Source organism: Amyelois transitella, chromosome 26, assembly GCF_032362555.1.
Source record: "Amyelois transitella isolate CPQ chromosome 26, ilAmyTran1.1, whole genome shotgun sequence".
In the NCBI taxonomy this organism is placed as follows: domain Eukaryota; kingdom Metazoa; phylum Arthropoda; class Insecta; order Lepidoptera; family Pyralidae; genus Amyelois; species Amyelois transitella.
The window spans coordinates 7,319,528-7,342,962 of NC_083529.1; the positions used below are offsets into that span (position 1 = coordinate 7,319,528).

At 36.4% G+C, this 23,435-nt stretch overlaps 2 protein-coding genes across 2 annotated transcripts; one reads left to right on the forward strand and one right to left on the reverse strand.

Moving 5' to 3' along the window:
• The first annotated feature begins 475 nt into the window (after positions 1 to 475).
• LOC106141689 (hydroxylysine kinase) lies at positions 476 to 11,624 on the forward strand. The gene is made up of 8 exons (XM_060951769.1): positions 476 to 635; positions 2,976 to 3,121; positions 3,650 to 3,798; positions 5,928 to 6,127; positions 7,566 to 7,685; positions 7,954 to 8,069; positions 10,180 to 10,369; positions 10,939 to 11,624. The coding sequence occupies exons 2-8, from the start codon at positions 2,976 to 2,978 to the stop codon at positions 11,137 to 11,139; spliced, it is 1,122 nt and encodes a 373-aa protein (XP_060807752.1). The 5' UTR covers positions 476 to 635; the 3' UTR covers positions 11,140 to 11,624.
• On the reverse strand, positions 4,773 to 5,758 carry LOC132903436 (zinc finger CCHC domain-containing protein 10-like). The gene has a single exon (XM_060951770.1). The coding sequence runs from the start codon at positions 5,688 to 5,690 to the stop codon at positions 5,268 to 5,270; it is 423 nt and encodes a 140-aa protein (XP_060807753.1). The 5' UTR covers positions 5,691 to 5,758; the 3' UTR covers positions 4,773 to 5,267.
• Positions 11,625 to 23,435: the final 11,811 nt, after the last annotated feature.

A 23,435-nucleotide genomic window follows, 5' to 3' on the forward strand; every position in this document is an offset into this window, starting at 1 on the left:
GTGACGGACGTGCTATGAGAGAGCTAACGACCTCTGCGGGCAATCAGTCAAGTTGTCAGTGTATCTCGATGCTGCGACAGATTGTAGCTCAGCTCACAACAACAATATAATTTATCCTTCAAACCTTGAAATCAACAGTATAAAAAGAAATCATGACTATACTTTGAGTAATTTACCGCTACGGTTGTCATAAAATGAAAGTTTGTAGGTAATATTAGAAGGCTGTAAATTAACAAATTGTTTTCTGTAAGTATAGAGTTCAGCCATTGGAGAAAATCCTGGTAGCCGCATCAATTTCATAATAAGGCTTCTTTAGGTGCGAAAGATAAAGATAATGCGTCTTTTGTTTCTATTGGCTCTGTATGTCCCGTAAAGTCGTGATTTAATAAGTACATGTTATAAGTTTATCCATATAATAAACACCAAACTAAGTCCTTCGCATACAATCTGAGATCACAGAAATCTCCGCTCGCGGTCCATCTCCTCGCGTATCAGTGTATCAGTGGGCTGATAACACTCCCCGCCGTGTGAGCGTCTGTTCTCAGTGATCTCGCGACCGCCGGCACACAGACAGACAGCTCGCTTATTTTTTGTCACAAGTTGTGTTCTTTTATTCGATTTAGTGACTTTGGAAAGTAAGTACATGTTTACTTTATTTTTAATACGTAGGTACTTTTAGTTTAGTGACAAGTATTTACATACGGATTAATGTATTGGAATCAATTAAGAATTAAACGGAAAGGTATATCACTCGGATGTCAACACTAATAAAATAAAAATAACTACAAAAAGTACTCCTGTTTACGGAGTTGCAATGAATGTTTATTGAAATTAATTCAAGTTCAAAATAAAATATTTTTGAAGTTTTCAATTTTGTTTGTATACATGATAAATTCAGACATATAAACTGGAATAATAACAAACAATTGCAGTTATCAGGCACTAACAATCCTCACTTAAAATTGAAATAACGGTGATATTTAACAAAATAAAGTACTTTTAACCACTACTTTGATTGTTAAATTAGGATTTAAATAAATTTTGGAATTTAAATTTACAAATATTTTTTATATTTCTAAAATAACAGACGACGATTTATACGCTATATTTTGTTGTTTCATAAGTATCCCGCTGGTAATGACACTTATTTATGCTATTTTTATATACCAATTGTTTATTATTGATATAATTGTTATATTGGCCAATATAAAGATATTATTTTGGATGATTTTAGTGCAAAGATATTCGTAAACATGTACTAATAATGCAGCATCCTACGGGTAAACAAAAGTTTAAATGACAATGGTTTCTATAACGTACCTATATATTAAAATAGGTTGCTACACTGGACATACGTAAACATTTTCAATTACCTCACTTAATCATAGGTCTGTAATTGTACCAAACTGTTTGAAAGTCGTGGGTCATGGTAATGGTAACTACTAATGCATCATGTGAATCATGTGACACAGTTTCTGCCGCCGGCCGCTTGGCGTCGCCACTGCGTCGCTCACATGGGCTCGTCCATCAAAACATCAATCTTATAACAATTTTTACGTCAATTTGATAAAACATATAATAATTTTAACAACTCTTAAATATGCTTGATTTTCAAAATATGTATTTTGCATTTCAGTAGTAGGTAGCTGTACAATGTAACTTTTGTTCTAATAGAGATTTGAGACTCATCAACTTCAGCCGATCATGCCGGTATGGTTTCTTTTCACCCAAAAGACAGGCAGAAGAAGATGCCAAACTTTTGTTATAAACTAGCTTTTACCCGCGGATTGCCTCTGTCTACCCCTAAAGGAACAAACACTTGATTCGTGTGTCTAATATTTAATAGTAATTCTGTGGTATTATCCAAAACACAGACGGAACCTAGACGTCACGAGCGCGTCAAATTTGTGATAATTGTCTGCGCGTGTTGAAATATCATGAAATCGGAATTGTTCTCGAGGTGTGAGAAGTCGATGCACTCCATACATTTAGGAGTTTTCCTAAATTAAGCCACATTTGGTATCATTAACGCTGTGGTAACAATATGTCAGGTTTGTTACCAGTTGAAGGTCCGCGCTCCATATATCTGAGTCAGAACAAATTACATCCTGTAATATGTGTTCGACTTACCATTTATTTTAAGATCGTCCTTTGACATTAACGTATATATCACAATTAATGATATTTCGTTTAAAAATAAAATCCCTTTAAATTTTACAAATTCTCTTGGTTTGAAAAAGAAAACGCACACATAATATGCACATTATATATATATATATATATATATTATATATATATATATATATATATATATATATATTAATTTAAGAATTTTAAACGATCCAAATAAAACCATTGTTACATCACATCTGTTTGCGCGCGCTACTGCGGTGCATGCCGCGCAAATAAACATCATTTAAATGATTTATCTTGATGACATGACACGCACTGACGTGTTACAGTCGTACTGATGTTTGATTTTTTAGATAAAAAGCAACAGAAAGACCTCTCGTTTTTCCTTGAATATACGATTTTTCATAGAAATACAAAAATTATTATATTATTACTATAGAATTCATGGATAAGAACCCTAGCGACATTTGGGTATCACAAAATATCATTGATATTTAAATTTTACATACTCACATACATATAAAAACTTCTATATTCCTTGCGTAGTAGATAGTTCGCGTTTAGCTGTTTGGCTCAATGATAGAATTGGGATTCATACAGTGAGGTTGCTAGTCCGTTGCCTTAAAGAAGAATCCCAAAGACATCCTTGGGAAAGAGATTGAGTGGCACATAAATATTGAATTAATATAAATTTTAAAATGACCAATTTTATTTTTACCTGACTTTATAATTTTCTTGAGCTGGGAACTTATGTCGATCAACCAGTGATAATCAGGTCTTAGCTAAGGATGCAACCGGTATAACTCTTAGACGACCTCCTGACCCTCTAACTTGGTTCCCAGATGACGGACGCGGACAGCTCGTCGTTCCTGCAGCCCGGCGCGGTCATCCGGCCGGTCATCGACCCCGAGGGCGTGCAGCTGCTGGTGGAGCGGCTGTACGGCATCAGCGTGCTGGAGCTCACAGAACTTAATGGCTATGACGACAGGTTGGTTGCGCTGTGTTTCAAGCTTTTTGCATATTGTACGTGCTTTAGTCTGAGCTGGGGCTCCGGAGAGGTGAGGACGCGACCGGGCCTAACAATCAGTCAGGACAATGATGATAATTTTGAATGAGTTAATTTCCAATCTAAATGTCATACATACCATTACACATTTATGAAATGTCAAATAATTCTTCTACAATTCAATCTGGGTTAAATCTATGAAGTCCTAAGGTTCAGTAATTACAAACGGATCTTTGCCCTCGCAGCTAGAAATGATAATGAATCTTAATAGATAATAAGTCATGTAGGTACTCATACATATCTTAACAATAGCTTGATTAAAAAAAGAAAACTACCATTTTATATTTAGTCAAGCAAAAAATGGAAACTCATATTTGAATCTTCATCTACCTTTTATTAAATTGTCATTTGCTAATTCAACCTACTTTCAGTAAGCCTCTCCACATGACCAAACCCTTTATGCATTTTGTTTTCTATTCCTGTCACTACATTAACGTTAATTGTTTCCAGAAACTTCCGCATCACGGAGGACCCGAACGTGAAGAACCCGCTCATCACGACGCACAGCCCGCACGGCTACGTGCTCAAGATCATGAACGCCATGGACTCGCAGAACGTCGAGGTGGTGGAAGCTCAGAACGAGATCATGAACTATTTGAGTGAGATATATGAGTGTCTGCCGTCTTATCATTAGATCATATCCATCCATATAGAGATGTTTTGGAACGTTCAACGATGAAAAAGGACAACTGTAATATTTGAAAGGCTTATCTTAATGTGATTACCTAGCAGGCTACGGTTCTGATAATATAGCACTCTGGAATAAAAACATTCACTTTTCAAAAACAGGCTGTTCTGTAAATGTGTCAATTTAGTGTTTTCGTCATGTCTCAAAATAGAAGCGGTAGCAATACAAGTATCTAACTAGATAACCAAGATAATGTAAATATTGCGGAGATTTGATATTTTGTTAATTTTTTATATTCATCGTGTGTTGAGTAACCAGTCAATGTTCACACATTATCCCATTTTAGAGACTTTTGGTTTTAAAGCTGTATTTTCATTTATTAGGTAGGAGATTTCTGAGTTACACCTTTATGATATTTTTTTCTCAAAAGCCGACTTTATGGAAATCATATCTTTGTAATCTTTGCGTGTTAGGTTGCATCTTCTGCTTTTATTGCATAAAATTTCATCTTAATTTGGCCACAACAAATGTGCTACACAATTCCTAGTGTCTCCAACTAGGGCTTTCGAAATGTAGGTCTCTGTCTTAGAGCCCAAGTCTAACGTGGATATTGTTCTAGAACTTACATACATACATACATACATATCATCACGTCTATATCCCTTACGGGGTAGACAGAGCCAACAGTCTTGAAAAGACTGAAAGGCCACGTTCAGCTATTTGGCTTAATGATAGAATTGAGATTCAAATAGTGACAGGTTGCTAGCCTGTCGCCTAAAAAAGAATCCCAAGTTTGTAAGCCTATCCCTTAGTCGCCTTTTACGACATCCATGGGAAAGAGATGGAGTGGTCCTATTCTTTTTTCTATTGGTGCCGGGAACCACACGGTAAATCTTAAACAATATTATACTATTCATTGATGAAAGAATAAAATAATATCTCGAAAACATATATACTCCTGTGACATGAAATTAACACACAACACGAACATAAAATAAACCTACAAACTCACTTTTACATTTAAAAAATAATTTAATTTAATTTACTGTTTAAAATGACCAGCATTTACCGGCACTTACAATATTCATATCATAAAATCTCGACAAAGGTTTTTGTTAAATCATATTTCAAGCAACATCAGCTATTACATTTTTACACAATCAATGGGAACTTTTTACAAATTTTAATAAAGAATTTGTCCAATTTCTCTCTGTACCTGTTCAGCTTTTCTTAAGCTGCCAATGGAGTGCCTGTAGAAGGCCATGTTTGGTAGATGCTTAAAAATTATATTCAGGAATTTGGAAAGATTGCTACCTATTTAATTACTAGGGACAATAAGCTTTATATTATTACACTTTTTAAATATTTTCCTTAAACCTGCTTCATCAACGAAAACCTTTGTCCAATAAAACTATACCTAAAAAACTAAGGAGTGCCATATTAACAATCGCTGCAAGATCCGGACTCACTTCCGCTGTCACTGTCGCTTTCGGAATCGCTACTGTCGCTACCGGAACCACTCCCTGAGCTGTCCGATGAAGAGTCCGAACTTGAACTACCCGATGAAGAGCTTTTGTCTGAACAGTCGGAGCAATCTGACTCTTGACGTTTCTTCTTGTTTGGTATCTTGCATTTGCCATTGCTGCATGAGCCTTCTTCTTTGTCATCTTTGGCCTTCAGATTCTTCTTTAGGATCTGAGTACGGGATGGACGCACCAATATCTTGCGTTTTCCAGTGCACTCATAACTCCAGTGCCCATACTCGAGAAATTTTTGGCAACGTATTCCCTGCGGGAATGCTGCCGCCAATGCTGCTTGCTTCTTTTTTTCAGCTTGATGTCTGTTGTACGTTCCCAAAGTCATTTTGTTTTAGAGTGGAATGTGGGTACTTAGAAACAATAAAATTCACTAAATTTGAAGCTCTTACAAAGCCTGCTTGCAAACGAAGAAGAACTTTTACCACCAAAATATTCCAAATAGTACAGTGAGCCCAGTGGAGATCCCAGTGTCACCTCGCCTGAAGGTGGCCTCTTCGAGGCCACTGTACCGGTCTATGCCTTACAGATCCGTAGTTATAACGACATTGTGCTCCTCTTCCAGACGCCCGCTCGGTGGTGTGCCCGAAGCCGGTCCGCAACGTGTACGGCCACCTGCACTCCGTGGAGACGCTCAACGGCAAGCAGCACGCCGTGCGCCTGCTGGAGTACGTGCCCGGGGAACTCTTCAAGAACGTGCCCAAGACAGAGGCCTTGTTTTACCAGCTCGGGGAGTTTGTTGCTAATCTTGATAATAAGCTACAGGTAATGCTTCATTCGAAGTCACTCTAGTCACGTTTTTCACTCGTTTTTCTTGTCTGCGAAGATATTCATAATTCTTTCGCTACATTGAATCCACCAATTTCGTCATCAAACTCGTCGGTGTAGCATCCGCTTCCACCAACTTCATCAATCACTGAATTCTCAGTGGCAATGAATTCATGAAGATTTTTTTAAAAGTTTCAAGTATGTCTGACGTAACATCATCATGTGAGATTGATTTGCCTTATTATAGTGGGCCACAAAAATAAGAGGATACGACCTTAGGTACTATGTAAATTAACACCTTTTTATGTGGTCTACTTTCTTGTGAGGCTGTAACTAAATATAAAGACAATATCATAACAGCGGAGTTACTTTAGATGCAGACATGAGACAGGGCGATAGGTTTGATATGCTCACATCACTGAAACCTTGGAAAGTACCTAACGTGCATGAGCGACACATGCACAGACTAAAAAACCTATAATCAACTTTTCATAACTAAGGTCAAACCTGAGGTTGAATCAGATCCCAACCGATTTGTCATGTCAGCACCGGTCCGGCTGCCAGCCTCACAGCGAGCGCGGACACAAGGTCGACACTTCACGTACGAGTCTATTGTTGTGTTCAGTTTCAGTTCGCTTAGCTTCACATTGATCGAGTTGGAACTGGCGACAAGATATCGATATCCTGTTTCTAATGATCAAATTTTTAATATCTTTAATTATTGTAATTTTGCCTTGTCCCACTGATTGATCATTTAAAATTTGAAAAAAAGTAGTCATTGGTTTTTGTCAGATGCCAATGCATCTATAAGTATTTAAGTTTGATTCCTAATTTTCATTAATACAAAGAATATTTTTGAGAAGCTAAAGCTAAAACAGACAGAATTGATGATTGTATAGAAAAAGTTCTTAGTAACGATCACATAGATATAAATAACGAGCGCAGCTCGCTCGACTACTGTGAACTAGTCACCGAACATGTTGATGTAAATTGTTAAGAAAATTGCTTCACGTAATAGTTCGTTAGTGTATCGTTTCCACAATAACCATATTTTAACGTGAGTTATGACTAATGACTTCTAACAGATGTTAATTTTTAAATTGTGAAAAAAAGGAATAGAAGGCAAAACAATGTATGGCTATAACTAAATGACACGTTTGTTCTTCGCTTGTCTGGTATCTTTCAGATTGAATTTTATCATTCTATGTCTGTATTAATCAATTAAATTTTCAGTCAGGCAACCTAACCTGTCATTACCTTCGAATCTACATACATACATACATAAAATCACGCCTCTTTCCCGGAGGGGTAGGCAGAGACTACCTCTTTCCACTTGCCACGATCTCTGCATACTTCTTTCGCATAATTTCTTCTTTTCGAATCTAAATTCCATCATTACTGACAACTTATCAACCGTAAATGTTATCGCCTCCAGAACTTTAACCACTCGGGCCTGGTCTCCCGCGAGCACATCTGGATGCTGAGCAAGGTGCCGGAGCTGGACAAGTTCAAGTTCGCGGTGAAGGACGCTGACAAACAGGAGCTGGCCGAAGAGGTGATAGAAACGTTCAAATTCTATGGCATAATAGTTTATTTGAAGTTCTAATCTTCGCATGCTACGAAAGCCCGTAACTATTTATGATTGCAGTATCAAAATATTTTTCATCGAGAATTTTCAGTGAATTCTTTGACACAAATTCATAATTCAAACAGAGTTATGTATAGTATTGAATTTGTTGTTAACATTTTGGGTATATATATTTAAGAGAGATTGGAATTTCACCTAGGTACATTATGTTAAACATGAGATCTGTCACCTGCAGGTGATCGAAGAGTTCAAGTACGCGGTGGTGCCGCGGCTGGACGAGCTGGAGCGCGGCGTCATCCACGGCGACGTCAACGAGATGAACGTGCTCGTGGCGCACAAGCCCGGCGGCAGGTACCTCTAGCTCCGATCAATCTATCTCGTGCTTCTTCGTCACATGATATTCATAGTGTTTTATGTTGAGCGTGTCTATCTGTTTGGAAGTGGCATCGTAGCTCCCGAGCTGCTTAAATGATGTCATCTAAATATAGTATAAGACTTGCAACTTAAATGATAATAATTATTGAAAAACCCTTTATTGTAATTTGGTTGGCTTGGATTCCTACGGAATGAATACATCTACTCAAATATCTTTCACTATTGCACCCACAGCGGTTATCGTTGTTATGCGAAACAGGATGCAATGGTTGGGATCAGCCACACTTAACGCCCCGCATAACTCTCTCATTAGGTACATTACCGAGACAAGTGATCTGTTGACTTGTTGTTCAATTGGCTTACTGATCCAATGTTGAGGTGACCCAAATTAATACTGATATTATGGAGCCATCTACTGTCAACTCTTTTCCCGTTTGTTTTTTGTGTAAACACATCCTGTGGGATACGACTCATGATTTTATTATAATTATTCTTCCTTCTTCTACTTTTATCTTATTATATGTACTGTGCGTGTAAATTATATTCCGATAAGATTGATAATAAATAAATAAACATCGGTATAATTCTATTGTTTAAAAAGAACCATCAAAGGCACTTTTAAAAATTTATTCAGCTATTGGTAAAAGGTCAGTACCTAAAGCGACTACTTTGTATGAAGAGAGTTATGAATGAATGTTTATTTCGAATAATTGTTCCCTAATTTTTAATTGATAAATCAACTCCCGTAATAAGTAATATTAGTGACTATAAATATCGCACCCTTGTCATGAACTGAGTTTTGTTTGGTGTTGTGAGGTTCATTATTCTCAAACTTAGCATCTAAACAATGTGTATGCATTGGATGCACAATTTTTTTCTTATCCGTGTTTGTTGTTAGCTAGCTCATCAGCAAGATAACACTGTTTGCCAGACTCGCTTACATCATATAACATGAACATAATATCATAGTTCGAAAAACAAATATGTTTTAGTCAACGTTCATATAGCAATCTTAATAATCTTCCAAGGTCTAGAAGTTTTCTAATGACCAAAGGATCATGGGTGTTTTATGATATGAGTGATCAGAAGATATTTCTTTTTAAACAGCAATGAGGGCGAAGAATAAGATTTTTTTGGGACTGTAATTAATAGAAATAATGATACATTTTAAACCTATTTTTATCAAAGTTATTGATAATCCTCAGTATCACAATAAATAGATAGACTAACAAATGAATAACATTTTCTAATCACTAGGCCTCTACGCACTTCTACTCTGAAGGTTTGCACCAAAATCCTCCACGGAATTTTACTTAGGTAACACCTCAAAATAGACAATCTGTCGATTTCTTCGCTTGCCTCCCTTACATTGTCACTCAAATACTTATGACAATCTGAGGTATTCTCGGGTAGGGAGCAATGGATCTACAACGTACAATTACTATCGTACGGTCTTGTATTCTTACTCGTGTTAACGTGAAGAAACAAACACTGAATATGAGGTGGTCAACATTATTTTCTTTCACTAACACACTTAGCACTTACGTCTGTCTAGATTTACTTATATTTTATTTACATGTGTAAGAAACTAAATAAAGTAAATTGTTATTCATCATCATCATGTGAAGTAATTTATCAGAATCAACAACTATAACATAACATAACATAAAATCACGCCTCTTTCCCGGAGGGGTAGGCAGAGACTACCTCTTTCCACTTGCCACGATCTCTGCATACTTCCTTCGCTTCATCCACATTCATAACTCTCTTCATGCAAGCTCGGCGGTTTCGAGTACTTTTGACCTTACTTACTTACTTTTGAACCTTTACCAGGACGTCCTTAATTTGATCAAGATACGTTCATCTAGTTCTTCCCACTCCAACCTTTCCCTCCACACTCTCCTTGTATATCTGCTTAGTCAACCTGCTTTCATTCATCCTCTCCACATGACCGAACCATCTCAACATACCCTTTTCTATTCCTGTAACTACATCTTCTTTCACATCACAACATTCCCTTATCACGCTGTTCCGTCAATAACTATATTGGTATCAATTGCAAAATAATGACCATTATTGCTTACAGCGAGACCGAACACCGGATCTGCGGCATCATCGACTTCGGAGACATCCAGTACTCGTACTACGTGTTCGAGCTGGCCATCACCATGACGTACGTGATGCTCACCACGGGCGACCCCCGCCACGCCGGCTACGTGCTCGCCGGCTACACCGTCAACAGGAGGCTGCCTGACGACGAGTACAGGCTCTTGAAGGTCGTTATTGGCAATATATTTGTAGCTACATCAATAAGGTCAAACATCGTAAACACAAACATCTGTCACCTCTCTCCTTTCCCCATTATTAGTACCGTACCGTAAGTAGTTCGTGATAAATGAATTGTAACGAGTACATCACTAATCGAGTCATGCATGTGTCACATCACTGCAAAAAGTCACTCCTCGCATGGCGCGTGTAAAATATCGGCTGGTCTTATGGTTGCTTTTTTAATTTATGGCCAATCTTGTAGTTGTAAAAGTGGAAAGTAATCTGAACTGCTAAAATGTTTATTCCATTCCACCCGCATATGTTCACGTCTATATACCTTGTGGAGTAGACTGAGCCAACAGTCTTGAAAAGACTGAATGGCCACGTTTTAGCTTAATGATAGAATTGAGATTCAAATAGGGACAGGTTGCTAGCCCATCGCCTAAAAAAAGAATCCCAAGTTTGTAAGCCTAACCTTTAGTGCCGTGTAACCACACGGCACCACGATGACGTTGATTGTGTATTTTCTGAAATTTATTATGTATTGTTAATTAATTCATCTACTTTTATATTCCAGACGCTGATCTCATCCCGGCTGGTGCAGAGCCTAGTGCTGGGCGCGTACACCCGCGAGCAGGACCCGGACAACGCGTACGTGTCGTCCACGGAGAAGGCCAACGGCTGGGAACTCCTGCGCAAGCTGCGCAAGTCCAAGCCCGAGGTCGACGACCCCACTGACTGGAAGAGCATCGCCAATGAATATCTCACTAGGAGTTAATCTTCTTTGAGTTTCTGCCGTCCTGGTACTTTTGAAGAGGTCTTAGTTGTAACCTCATGTTATCAAGTTGTATTATAATCACGTCTTTGCACTATACGGGGTAGTCAGTGCAGGACATCAGATTCTAAAGAAACTATTTAAAAAGTAAAGACAGACTAATTATGTACTTTGTATGTATTATAACTTTCTAGTTTTGTTCTAAATAAATACATTTTTTTCATCATCTGTCAGTGGCAGTTACTAATATTTTAATGCATTTTGTTGTTTTAATTGTTAAGGAAATATTGAAATATATGTTTACAGTATTTTATGCTCGTTTTACACTTGTATTTGGGATCATTAATTTATGTTTTATAAATATTTAACATGCTTTTATAGTTGTACAGTAGTGTTTTTATTGAGTACATGTTTATTTAATGAATTAGTCTTTGCAATTAATTAGATTTACGAGCTCAACAAGTATATAAAGAATGTATCAGAGTTAATTGATTGTTTTATTCGCATCGAAAAACTTTACAATTCGAATTGAATTTTGAAGCAATGCAGTGACTGCCTTTCCTACCTAAAGTGGGAATTTACAGAATTAAAATAGATTTGTTATAATTTTGTTAATAAATAAACTTAAGTACAAGGTAAAAGAAAATCTTACTTTATAATAAAGTATTATTGAAAACCAAATAAATGATCGGAATTGGGACTAGCAATTGCTACCAGGCTGACTGGTTGACATTTTTCCCCCTAGATGGCATTACAACGGTTTTAAAAATAAATCGTTTCACCAATAAGTACAATAAAAATGGCAAAAACTAATGCGATTCATTTCCCAAGCATATTTTCTAGTTTATGTTCACAATTAGAGGATTCATTGCGCGCTCAATCGCTTTCTGCAAGTCCCCGTGCATCTGATAGCCCGGGATGCGTTTTATTGCACCAGTTATAGGCTTTATCGAGATCGTTATGGGTTCTCGAGGCTGCATTCCAGGTGGACACGGGGGCTCGCGGGCGGGACGGCGATCTCCGTCATGGGAAACGACAAAAACTTTATGAACAGATATTGGGTTTATAATTGAAGCCTATGAAATAGCTCAGGTCTAATTTTTACACCAAAAATGGTAAAGGAATCATTGCAATTGGAAAGTACTAGTCTTCGTCTTCTTTTCTGAGAAAGAGGCGTTATTGCTATAGTTTTGAAGATTGTTTGGCTTTCAGTAATAAGTAATGCCATCTATATTCAAATTGCTTCAACTTTAATGTATATCAGTTTAATAATAAATTTGTAGATGTCGCTACTTAAATATTTCGTGAGCAATTTAAATGAATGTTAAGCTAACTTAATTTAATTTAAAATTACTGTAAATAATTTAATAAAGTTATAGCTGAGTAGGATAAAGTCAAGAGTACCCCAAGGCGAGGAGCTAGCGAGAAGAGACTGCGAATGAAGATAAAGTGAAATAAGAGTGCAGGTGCTGTGGCAGTGGAGGGATGCAGTCTCCTCCTACCCCTTCGGGAATGAGGCGTATTTTATGTATGTAACAGGTGGATACAAAAAAAAAAATAGAGTTAGACTTATCTTTGAGTCAATGTAAAGATTTTCTGCTTAACTACCAACATGAGCCTTTGTGGACATGGCAAGGGCAACTAAATAAAATACTTGCAATGAAACAACTTCACCGCCATTAGCATGCAAATGTTATCGATACAATATCGATTCATTTGGCAGCAATATTCGATAAATTTCATAAATGGCTTAATGAAATTTTTCGATATTTATGTTACAAGGCTCGAAATGTATTAAAATCAGATGAGATATAAACATTTATTTCGCAAGGGCGTCATTTTTTATCAGTTATGGTATAATAACTGTTTGAGCAGTTTTCGGATTCTCGCCTCTAAACCAAAAGGCCCCGAGTTCGATCATCGTTCAAGTCTTGATGGAAAAAGAACTTTTTCGGTATGGAACTTTTTAATCTGAACTTTATAATAATATAGGTACAGCTAAACGTGGTCGTTGAGTCTTTTCGTGACTGTTGGCTTTGTCTACCCCGCAAAGGATATATGTAACAAACAAAAATCAGAACCGATCGGTTAACTAAGTGCAATCGACTGTCGGTACCATCAGATAAGCGCCTAATTTGTCTGCGGCCGCGTCGCCCGCCGACCCTTGTCATTAATCTCATTTCAATACCTTCTCTTCGACACGCTGACAACCGATTAAGAATTGGAATAATTAATCAAGTCACTAGCTGTCACCCGTGACTCCACTTACGAATATTGTAGCCTATGTGTAATTTTTACTTTGAAAGCCAAAGAAATTTAATTTGTGATTAGGGACGCCTTTTGTATTGTCTAGGTATATTCTTATTTGTGAGAGATGAGAGATAATTTAAAGATCCATACAATAAGTACATCAACTTTTATTGGGACTAATTTTACAAAATTAAAGAGGTATAATAATAGTGGGCTTAGCTATAATAATAGTCATGAGATACAAATTAATCAAAACTTATGATTAATTGCATTTAAAGATACTTGAAAAATCACAGACATTGTAGCTATCTGCAGCCCACTGTACAATCATATCTGTTCACTAGACGCTTAACTTCCACTAATGATAGCCATATACATTGACATTTCGCTATAACACATCGTTCGTGCAAAAATAAAGTTAGTTTTGCTGACATCTCGAGTTGTATATAAAAGAAGTTTTTGTTCGGGCTTTCGTTTCGCATATCAGCCTCCATAGTGCACCAGCGCAGCACGCGCGACACCGTTTTTATCGCGCGATAAACTATTGTAGTTTCGCTTTTTATTACAACTTGAAAGTTAATAATACTATAAATAATAAGACAATGTTGAATTATATCTACTAGTAAATTTAAAATCCTAAATGTAAGAACATTGTACTCAATTTCATTTAGCACGCAGGCTGAACCTCCGTTCGAATTATCGTCGCTGTTCCGAGGCACATCTTTCAACTCCATACTGTAATGAACCGACACGAGACTGCTTTTTGCCAGCATAACATGTTATCAACTAATTAACGTTTTTTACGATTTATCGTCGTTATAACGATATAACTGTTATCCTTAACCGCTATATCCCAGCTCGGTTGGATGCTTATCAGATTAAGACGGAAATATAAAAGTTTTCATTAAAATTGAACTTTTCTTTCACTGCGCATTCAAATTACCTATTTTTCATTAGTTTGTGAATGAACGCCGTGAAGATTCCCTCACTTTATTATAAGACCTCTCCCTCTCTTTTCCACAAATGTCGTAAAAGACGACTTAGGAAATGTGTGCCCCCGTCTAGTGCTACTTTTACCATTGCTTATACCATGATCTCATTTGGGGGAGTTTCCCTTGCAAACCTGACTAACCCAATCCTGGATCATGGTTAAAAGCGAACACCGAGACCGGGATGTGAGACCGGGATGTGAGGATGTAACCAGGAGTAACGCCAGGAGAAAGACGAGGACAAGAGAAATGTGTGTTTGTCACAGTTTGTTTTTTCGCTGCCAGATTGGCATGAAAGCATGGCATATCCTGTTAAAATGGACAACATCCGGCGCACGCGCAGCTCTTGTTGTAGGAAGCACTAAACATGACTTATAGCTGCGGAAATGTCGGTTCGTCACTGTTACAGTCGTGAGTAATATTATATTCGGAGCCACACCCGCGGCCTCGCTCCTAATAGCTTTAGTGTACTCGATATATGTCTATTACTATATATATGTTCATACCCTTGATAGGTTAGCTTTTAGATGGCATATCTCATGTGGAAAATATGAAACATGAGATTCAAATTTCCAAAAATCTAGATGGCTATTTGGAAATCTATGTACGGCGTTTCAGTAATTTAAAACTATTGACTTCATTTACCCCGTGATTATAATGTGTATATTTTCTTTGAGTTACTTTTGGATGGATATAATCTGATATACGAGTATTTTCGTGTGATGTGAAGTTATGAATGTAAAATTTACAATTCGATCAAGTGGTCGATCCTAGACGATACTCTGTACTGCACAAATACTATTTCAACCTGTTGGTTCATGTTTCTTCCACGAGTGCAGTACCAAGTTAAATAGTAATGTACCTAGTTAACAGGAATTTCAGTAATTCGATACTTGACTTGTCTATCACACTTGCGGTGTCTTTGATCTCGAGGCGTCGGACCGATTTAATCCGATTATCGGATTACGTATAAATCGATTAAATAACGCGCGATTAATCGGTACAAAAACTGGTCCAGTGCGGGGAATTACATTTGGTACATATTTTTAATTATGTAAATCGTATTAGAATGAGGGCAAAAATTTAAAGTGTGGTCGCTAGTAGTGCGCGGCTCGCCGTCACGTGGCGTCGGTGCCACATACACACTTACATACTCTGTTTTTCCGTGTGGTTTTCGGCACTTTATAATAGGACCACTAAATATATTTGTCATGGATATCATAATACGTCGACTTAAGGAATAGGTACATTCATCTAGTTCTAAAGCTAAAGCTTCCATGTTGGTATAAGACCACAGGAAAAATATATTGTTCGCCAGCTGCCTCGCTTTTCAATAAAGGGAATATGCTTATAAATTTAGGATTCCTTTATGTAACGCACTAGCATCATGTCATTATCTCAATGGGGGTAAGCCAGCTGAACGTCGCTTTTCAGTAATTTGGGGCTGTTGGGTCTGTTGGGTCTGTCTACCCTAAAGGGGATAGAGATGTGATTAAACGTACATTTGAATGTGGACTATGGAAGAATGAACACATGAAGTAAAATACTTGCGATAGCACTAACTTTAAGTTATCGCTTTTATTTTTGATGCGTTGATGTCTTTTCTATGCGGAAACAAAATGTCAGCGCACACTGTCGCAAACAATTGTAAAAGTTAAAGAAACGAACTACATAGTTTCATCTGCGGGAGTTTATTTAGGGACTGTACTACACGCTGACTGAACTCCTGAATGCCGATATTTCGATATTTTATAAGCATTGGTAGCGTAGTACGTATATAAGTTTTAAATTAAACACAATTCTATTACTGATCTAACGTAAAAGCCTTTCCCTTGATTGATTACAAAATATGCGTAAAAAAATGAAAGAAAGAGGGTATTTTTTCGGCGCTATGAGCTGGCAACTTGTCATCTGAATCTCAATTCATCATTAAGCAGAACGTGGCCTTTGAATATTTTTCCGATTATTACAATTCTATCTACCCCGTAACAGATGGCGACGTAATATATGTAAGTGTGATTTGACTTTTCAAGACTGTTACCTTTGTCAACCCCGCAAGGAATATAGATAAACATGATAATAAATACCTTTGAATGCGAGAGTTGACTTAAAATTGGTGCTTATTTATTTGGACATAGATAACATTTTTGTAATAGTTTTCGCTTTAAAGTCACGGAGGTCACCGGGTACTCCACGATGTTAAAAAACAAATTAACCTTCCTTCAACAGCCGATTTCTCAACGACCGGCTGCGCGCCGCCCCGGGCTGGTCGTGGTCTCATCGAGTTCTATGCCGCGCTAATCACTTAACGAGTCAACTATCGGATCACAAACATGCAGGTCATAGCGTAAATCAGTTAGATGAGAGTACGTAAGATGTTTGGTTTTGTATATTGACAATTCAAATGAAATTAGAACATTAATATTGTCTTAAAATTAAATCAATTTGATTTCGAAATATGTTTATATTGTGGGTTTGGTATGTGTAGGTAGACCGATGTGTGTGGACAGCAAATCTATATACACACATATATATGTATATATATATATTCCACAACTCATAACACATTGTTTACAAAATTTAAATAAACAATAGATTTTAGATTATTTTGTCAAGTGGTTGCGTATGCGCAGAGTATTAGCGGCTGAATAGGTATTATTACGATGGCGTCGATTACTACGAGACGGAGGGTGTCTGTATAAAGTTGCTATTGTTCTCCCGGAGTCGAGGATCATCGTGGCTTTTACAACGAACGAGACGATCGCCTCACGACTTTGTTCGGCGCTAATACTATTTATTATATGAATATTTATGTAATCTCTGTTAGTAACTATTACATTATATTAAATATTTTGTAAGTTAAACAATGCAAGGTAAATATGATGTGTATTTGTGCCTTACATATTTGTATTTATATTTATATTTCCTATTATATTTAACATTTTATGATTATTTATTTATTTATCTATCTATCTTTATAAATTAAATCGAGTATTAAAATAAAATATATTGATTATAAATATATTGCCTGGCTCAACTGTGGCTAATTGTAGTATGGATGGAACTTCAGAAAATTTCATACTATTTATACCTAAATGAAGTACCACAATCTATTTTCTACTTCCGTTGTGCTGTGGTTGCTCAAATTTGTGTACATTTTGAAGAAGTAAGTGTACTTCTTATAACGTGTGGTCACTTGGAGTTTCTTTTACAATTATCTTATTTCACACTAGCTGTTGCCCGCGACTCCGCCCGCGTATAGGTCACTTTCCACGTAAACGAATTGTTAAACCTGTGAAAACCGCGTTAAAGTCTGTGGAGTAGTTCCGAAGTTATACCGTACCAGACACACTGATAAGAATTCCAAGAATTTTTTTTGGTTTATGTTACGCTTATTTAACCGCCTACCAAAATATCTAATGTAATGGCAATCGATTCTTACTGTCTTATTACGAGTACATGTAGGTACTGATAAAAAATGGGTGATGGAGTTTTCTTATCATTCTGTGTTTGTTATACTGGCTTCAACTAGTAATTGGCGGAAATTACACTAAATTTATGTTCTGATATCGGCGTGCGATTTTTTTATTGGTCATTTTTAAGTGCGATGTCGTGAAGCTGGCGAGGAAGGCGACGGGCGAAGGTCCGGACAAGGACCTGTTTTTTATTGCCTTCATATAATAGTCACAAATCGAGGTTGAGGATTAAAATTTTAAAAGTCCAATAGGTATTTACGACACATACATACGTACATGCACAGGAAATATTACACATTGAGTTAGACTCGAAGTTAGTTCGAGTCTTGTGTTATGAGATATTAACGCATATATTTTATAATAAATATTTATAAAAATAAATGCCAAAGACCTGGACTAATCAGAGAAAGTTCATTCTCATTATACCCTTGTTGGGATTTTAACCAGTGTCACAGACAAACGCACTATAGCTACGCCACACAGGCCGATGGTTTAATTTAATTGAGATTAAAAAACTGTAGTTTAAAAGAATAAAAACTAAGTTTATAAAGGATAAGATTCAACCCTGATTCAAGATAAATACCCGGGAGAATGAAACATACAATATATGATAGGATCGCTTTATTCCTGTTTCGGGTAGGCAAAGATTACATTATTGGCAGCTCCCTGCATACTTCTTTATCAGTGTTTTAAAGCAAGCTTTTGCATATCAAGCTAGAATACTCTTGACCTGACCTTTCATCAGAACGTCCTCCGATGTGATGATGATGTAAGTGTATCGTGTAGGTATGCATGGACGTGGGCACCGACCTTTCATCACATTGCCTCCGTCAATCAACATCGCGACAGTAATCGATTATTAGACCGATTATAATGAGAACGGAACAGCGTCCACATCACGACTCGAAGGTTGCGAAACTGTCTGTTAGTATGAGGATGGAAATTATTGCTCTTTATCGAGTGGGTGTAATGGTTCTTACATTACATTATATGAGATCCCTTACCCAACTAGGTATGTATTCTATGATCGCCGGGTGATGCCTCACCTATGAACCTGAGGTCTCTGCTTGGATCCCCCGATAGGTGTTTATCCATAGAGCATCTTCATTTTTCTGGTGTTACCCAGTTGCGTCCTCACCTATGGAGAGGAGCCCAGGGTTTGCCTGTGGCCGGGATGTTGAAGTGCCCCACTAAGAGTTGCGTTGCGAGTCTTTGCACATGAAACTTACTTTAGAATGATTTAATCACATTTGCCTTTTATTTAATATCATCTCCTTCTGAACAGGAGAATAGACTTTTGAATGCTACTAATATTAAATGCGAAAGTTTGTAGAAATTTGTGGATGTGTGACTGTTACTCTTTTACGCAAAATCCACTGATCTAATTTTGATGGATGATTTGTATACTTAACACAAAATATAACCTGGAATCTATCTATCGCGGGCGGCCTCTAGTTACATAATAAGTACTTTTATCCCAAAATTCCGACGGGTGCAAAACCACGGGGCACAGCTAGTAATTAAATAAATACAAATCTAAATTGAATATCCTAAAGTCCTTCAAAACCAGATAAAGGTCGCTTGCTTTGTGCTCCTGTCTAAACTAGAAATAACCTTACAATGTATAAATTCTTGCAGGATTCGTGACTGGATATACCATACAACCGGATTACTTCTACTTTATACGGATTCTTAGTAGATGACACCTTATATTGGTCTGTACAATTGTTGTCTCGTATACTTCTGCTTCCTCGCTTTAATCCCTATCACATCCTCGCTCTGGAGAGGAGCCCAGGATGCTCCTTTATAGGGTGAGAAAGGGGTTTACATGAAGCAACCTATTTAATGGATCATGGTAATGTTGAAATGTATATCCCACTTAAAATACAACGAATAATGCTTCTTTGGAGACATCGGTATGTTAGTATTTGCCGATTTTTAGTAATTCACACTTATTCAAAGAGCGTAACGATCAAAATTCAATACCATCTTAGCCCGATTACTGTGTCAAGTGCTATACAAATTTACTTTTTTTGTCGTCACTAGGTGACTTAGTTTGGTGTGTCTTTGGTTGGCCAATAATTTCACATAGTTATATAGTAAACCATATCCCGGAGGGGCAGGTAGAGTATGCTTCCGTCGCTTCATCCACATTAAAACTGAATTCCTGCGAGCTTATCGGTTACGCTACTCTCCACCTGACATCAAGTCCGTCCAGGTTGAATGTGTTCCTTATAGTATTCCCATTCATACTCTCCTTTACATTCGCTTAGATATGTGGAGATAATGAATGAAAGCAGGGGGACTGCTTTCATTCATTCTTTCCACAGGACTAAACTGTTTATATTTTCTTTAAAATCTCAACATTAAAAAAAAATCATTCATTGTTAGCAAAAATAAAAAGCTGTAGCTTTGATATCGGCTTTTTTATTTTCTCAAATAGGACATATAAAAAGAAAATAAAACCGTACAATCTCCTGCAGATAAATTTAACTTCACTTGAAGGTTTTAGTTTGATACAGAGGGGCACGTTTCTCTGCTGGCGTTTGTATAGGTATATGTACAAAAATACTCTCACTAAGGAATCGTATACGATACAACGAGATCACTTGACAACCCATTAACATTGCAGATGAGCAAAGCCAGGTGTATTGACTTGATTGCCTGTCAAGGACGGGTACAAGATGGACAACTAATTTAAATAAAGTACTTGTTTTCACGTCATTTTTCTAAACAAGGTGATCATAGCCTTTGGTTATTGAAACTGGATTCTTATTAGCATATTAATAGTGAAAAAAGATTGAATAAAAAAAATATTGATACAATGGGCGGATTTTACGCTAAATGCATTATCTGACAGTGAATCTTGTAACGTTTAGATGTACAATAATTAAGTTCACAGAAAACATCTTAGTTGAATATATTTAAATAAACATGTTAGAGAATTGTAAAGTATTTATCTAATAAAAAAATAATTGTAATATTAAAAATAAGTTTGCAGTGCAGCCGACAGCGTGCCCCAGCCTGCGCCGCGAAGCTCGCTCGGCGTAGTCTCGCCAGCACTAGTGGCGCCGCCGGTCGTCGCCCGCGGGGGACTCACGAACACGCGTACGGCCCTGTTTGATAAAGTGACAAGTTTTCGTAAATGTAAATTTGTGTGTAATTTGCATGAGTGGAAAAACTAAATAAATGTGATTCAAAATTTTTTAATTTAATTTAATAGTATGTGTAAGTTCAAAAATCTAATAAATCACAACGATACCAAACAGACATTCAGCCCTCTTTAATGAAGCGTCAAATTTTATAGCATTAATTTACATTTGAGTGTTATTTGTAATAGTAGTGGAAATGATTGAAAAGTGGAGCTTTACAAATAATAAAAATATTTTCCAAACGTACATATAACTGAAAAAAAATGAATATTATAAAACTGAAATAAACAAAATAGAATATATAAAAAATGTCAATGTGTCCAGAACACTGGTTGCGTTTCCGCGCTGAATAGCGGAACAGCGGGACCGAGACTCGTATTAATCAAGTTAATCAGAAGGAATTGAGTTTTAAATTTTATTGGCACCGTGGTTTGAAGGACCTGTCTCAGGAGTTAAAACATTATCAATATACATATAAAGTCAATCAAATAAGAAAAAAACTCAAGCCGCCCCGCGGATCAGTATAATTATATTTTTATTACATACCTATAATATTCGTTATAAACTGTTTTTAAGTTTTATTGAAAAGTGTCTCTATGAATAGTTTTTTACTGAAACCAAATTATAAAGTTCTCTTATAGATGACATCAATTTGATAATTTTGTTCAATTCGTTTCGTGATTTCATTCACAGGTATAAAATTGTATTAGTTCACATCTGTTTAGGTTAAAATGAAAAACGGTGAGCTAAATATCTTATCCTTAATCTTTTTTGTGCGCTTAATTAATTTATATCAACATTTAGCTAATTCTCAGTCGGTCCACAATTAACTTTTACCAATTCTACAAGCGGTTCACTTTCACTACACACTTGTAAGCGAGATAAGAGACTAATTAATTGCTAATTCCTTTATAAAACGAATAAGAAGGTGATTGGAGAAAGGTTAAAAGTAACATGTACAATTTAGGACATTACTTTTGTACAAAGAAATATATTTAGTTTTATCAATATATATTTTACTAATGCCTAATTTTAAAATATTTAAAAAGCGGAGTACCCGCTTCGTAAATTTCACTATTTGTATACTTTTTATGCAGTAATACCAATAACAGAACGAGTACTTATAGAGAAAATATTAATATGAAATTATTTATATTTTTAATTAGATGAGAGATGATCGATTTACACACTATTAAGATTAATCAGTTAGCTAATATATCTGTTAGCGTTGGTGGATTAATGATTGCAGATCTCAACATCTCTATACAATTATATATAACTAGTCCGCTATCAACTTAGTATTCAATACATTTTATGAAGAGACGAATAGAAGTTAAATGGAGCAGAAGAGCAAATACAGTTATCGTGACAATTGGCATACTGTCACTTGCATAAGCTCTGCCTACCCCTCTGGGACCATGCGCCGCCGATCGGAGGAGAGGGCGCAACGGTTTTTTACTTTTTGTTGTTTTTCACATCTGAATGAAGGTTTCTTTTTCTCTTATTAATATCTTCTTTAATATTGTTTATATTACCATAAATAAAATTTTATTAATAATACCATATTATTATCCATCCATCCTCTAAGAGATAACTATTAATGAAGGATAAAGGAAAATAAAGTATGTCTGTTAGTGGTTACTTAGCTGTTCAATAGCCTAGCCTCTATTTTGAAATAAGTTTTACTTTTATCTTCGTTATAATTATAAAACTATTCATCAAGTTTTTATTTTGAATAAGTGAACTTTAATAAACAAATGATTGTGAATCACTAACATAGTATCGAACAACAACATTGTCTGTCATTGTCGACACTTCCAAACTTTAAAGGTTAAACAAAAAAGATGAAATCCTGTTCGTGTCGTGATCATTTAATTTTAAGGATTTCAAGATTTTTTAAACTTACCTACGATAAGAAAAAGACAGCTTTAGAATGACATACATTGTCAAAATATATTAATAAAAATAACCATTTTAAATTTCATTTCTAAGCAAAGATGTTTGCTACTTTAAGGACACAATTAATTAATTGACCTTCAGAACATAAAACCATACAAACACAGATACCAGAAACTTTTATAATATCGCCAAGCCTAAAATATTCAATAAAATAAAACCGGTTAGCAACGAATTCTGAGGGCGGTCCATTAATATAAATTTCATTACAAAAAGATGCTTTACATCATTATAAAGAGCTCCACCGGTTACGTTTGATTGCATCTATCAAAGTCATTAAAAATGAATCAAAAGCTTTTTACAGAGCGCGGAGATTAATCGCGTCGGCGGCCCCTACGCACCAGTCTCAGCTCAACAATTAGTTTGCTATCAGACACGTCCAAGCACTCTCACTTTTATAACGCTCGAAATACTTCGGTCACACGAGTCTTATGTTAATTTTGGACATTTTACATGGGTCTTAATTTCCAATTAAT

Bases quoted from the DNA above. Each gene is read 5' to 3' on its own strand.
- LOC106141689 (XM_060951769.1), top strand. From the start codon at position 2,976: ATGACGGACGCGGACAGCTCGTCGTTCCTGCAGCCCGGCGCGGTCATC. The intron at 3,122-3,649 runs GTTGGTTGCGCT...AATTGTTTCCAG, and splicing joins CTTAATGGCTATGACGACAG to AAACTTCCGCATCACGGAGG. The intron at 10,370-10,938 runs GTCGTTATTGGC...TTTATATTCCAG, and splicing joins ACGAGTACAGGCTCTTGAAG to ACGCTGATCTCATCCCGGCT.
- LOC132903436 (XM_060951770.1), bottom strand. From the start codon at position 5,690: ATGACTTTGGGAACGTACAACAGACATCAAGCTGAAAAAAAGAAGCAA.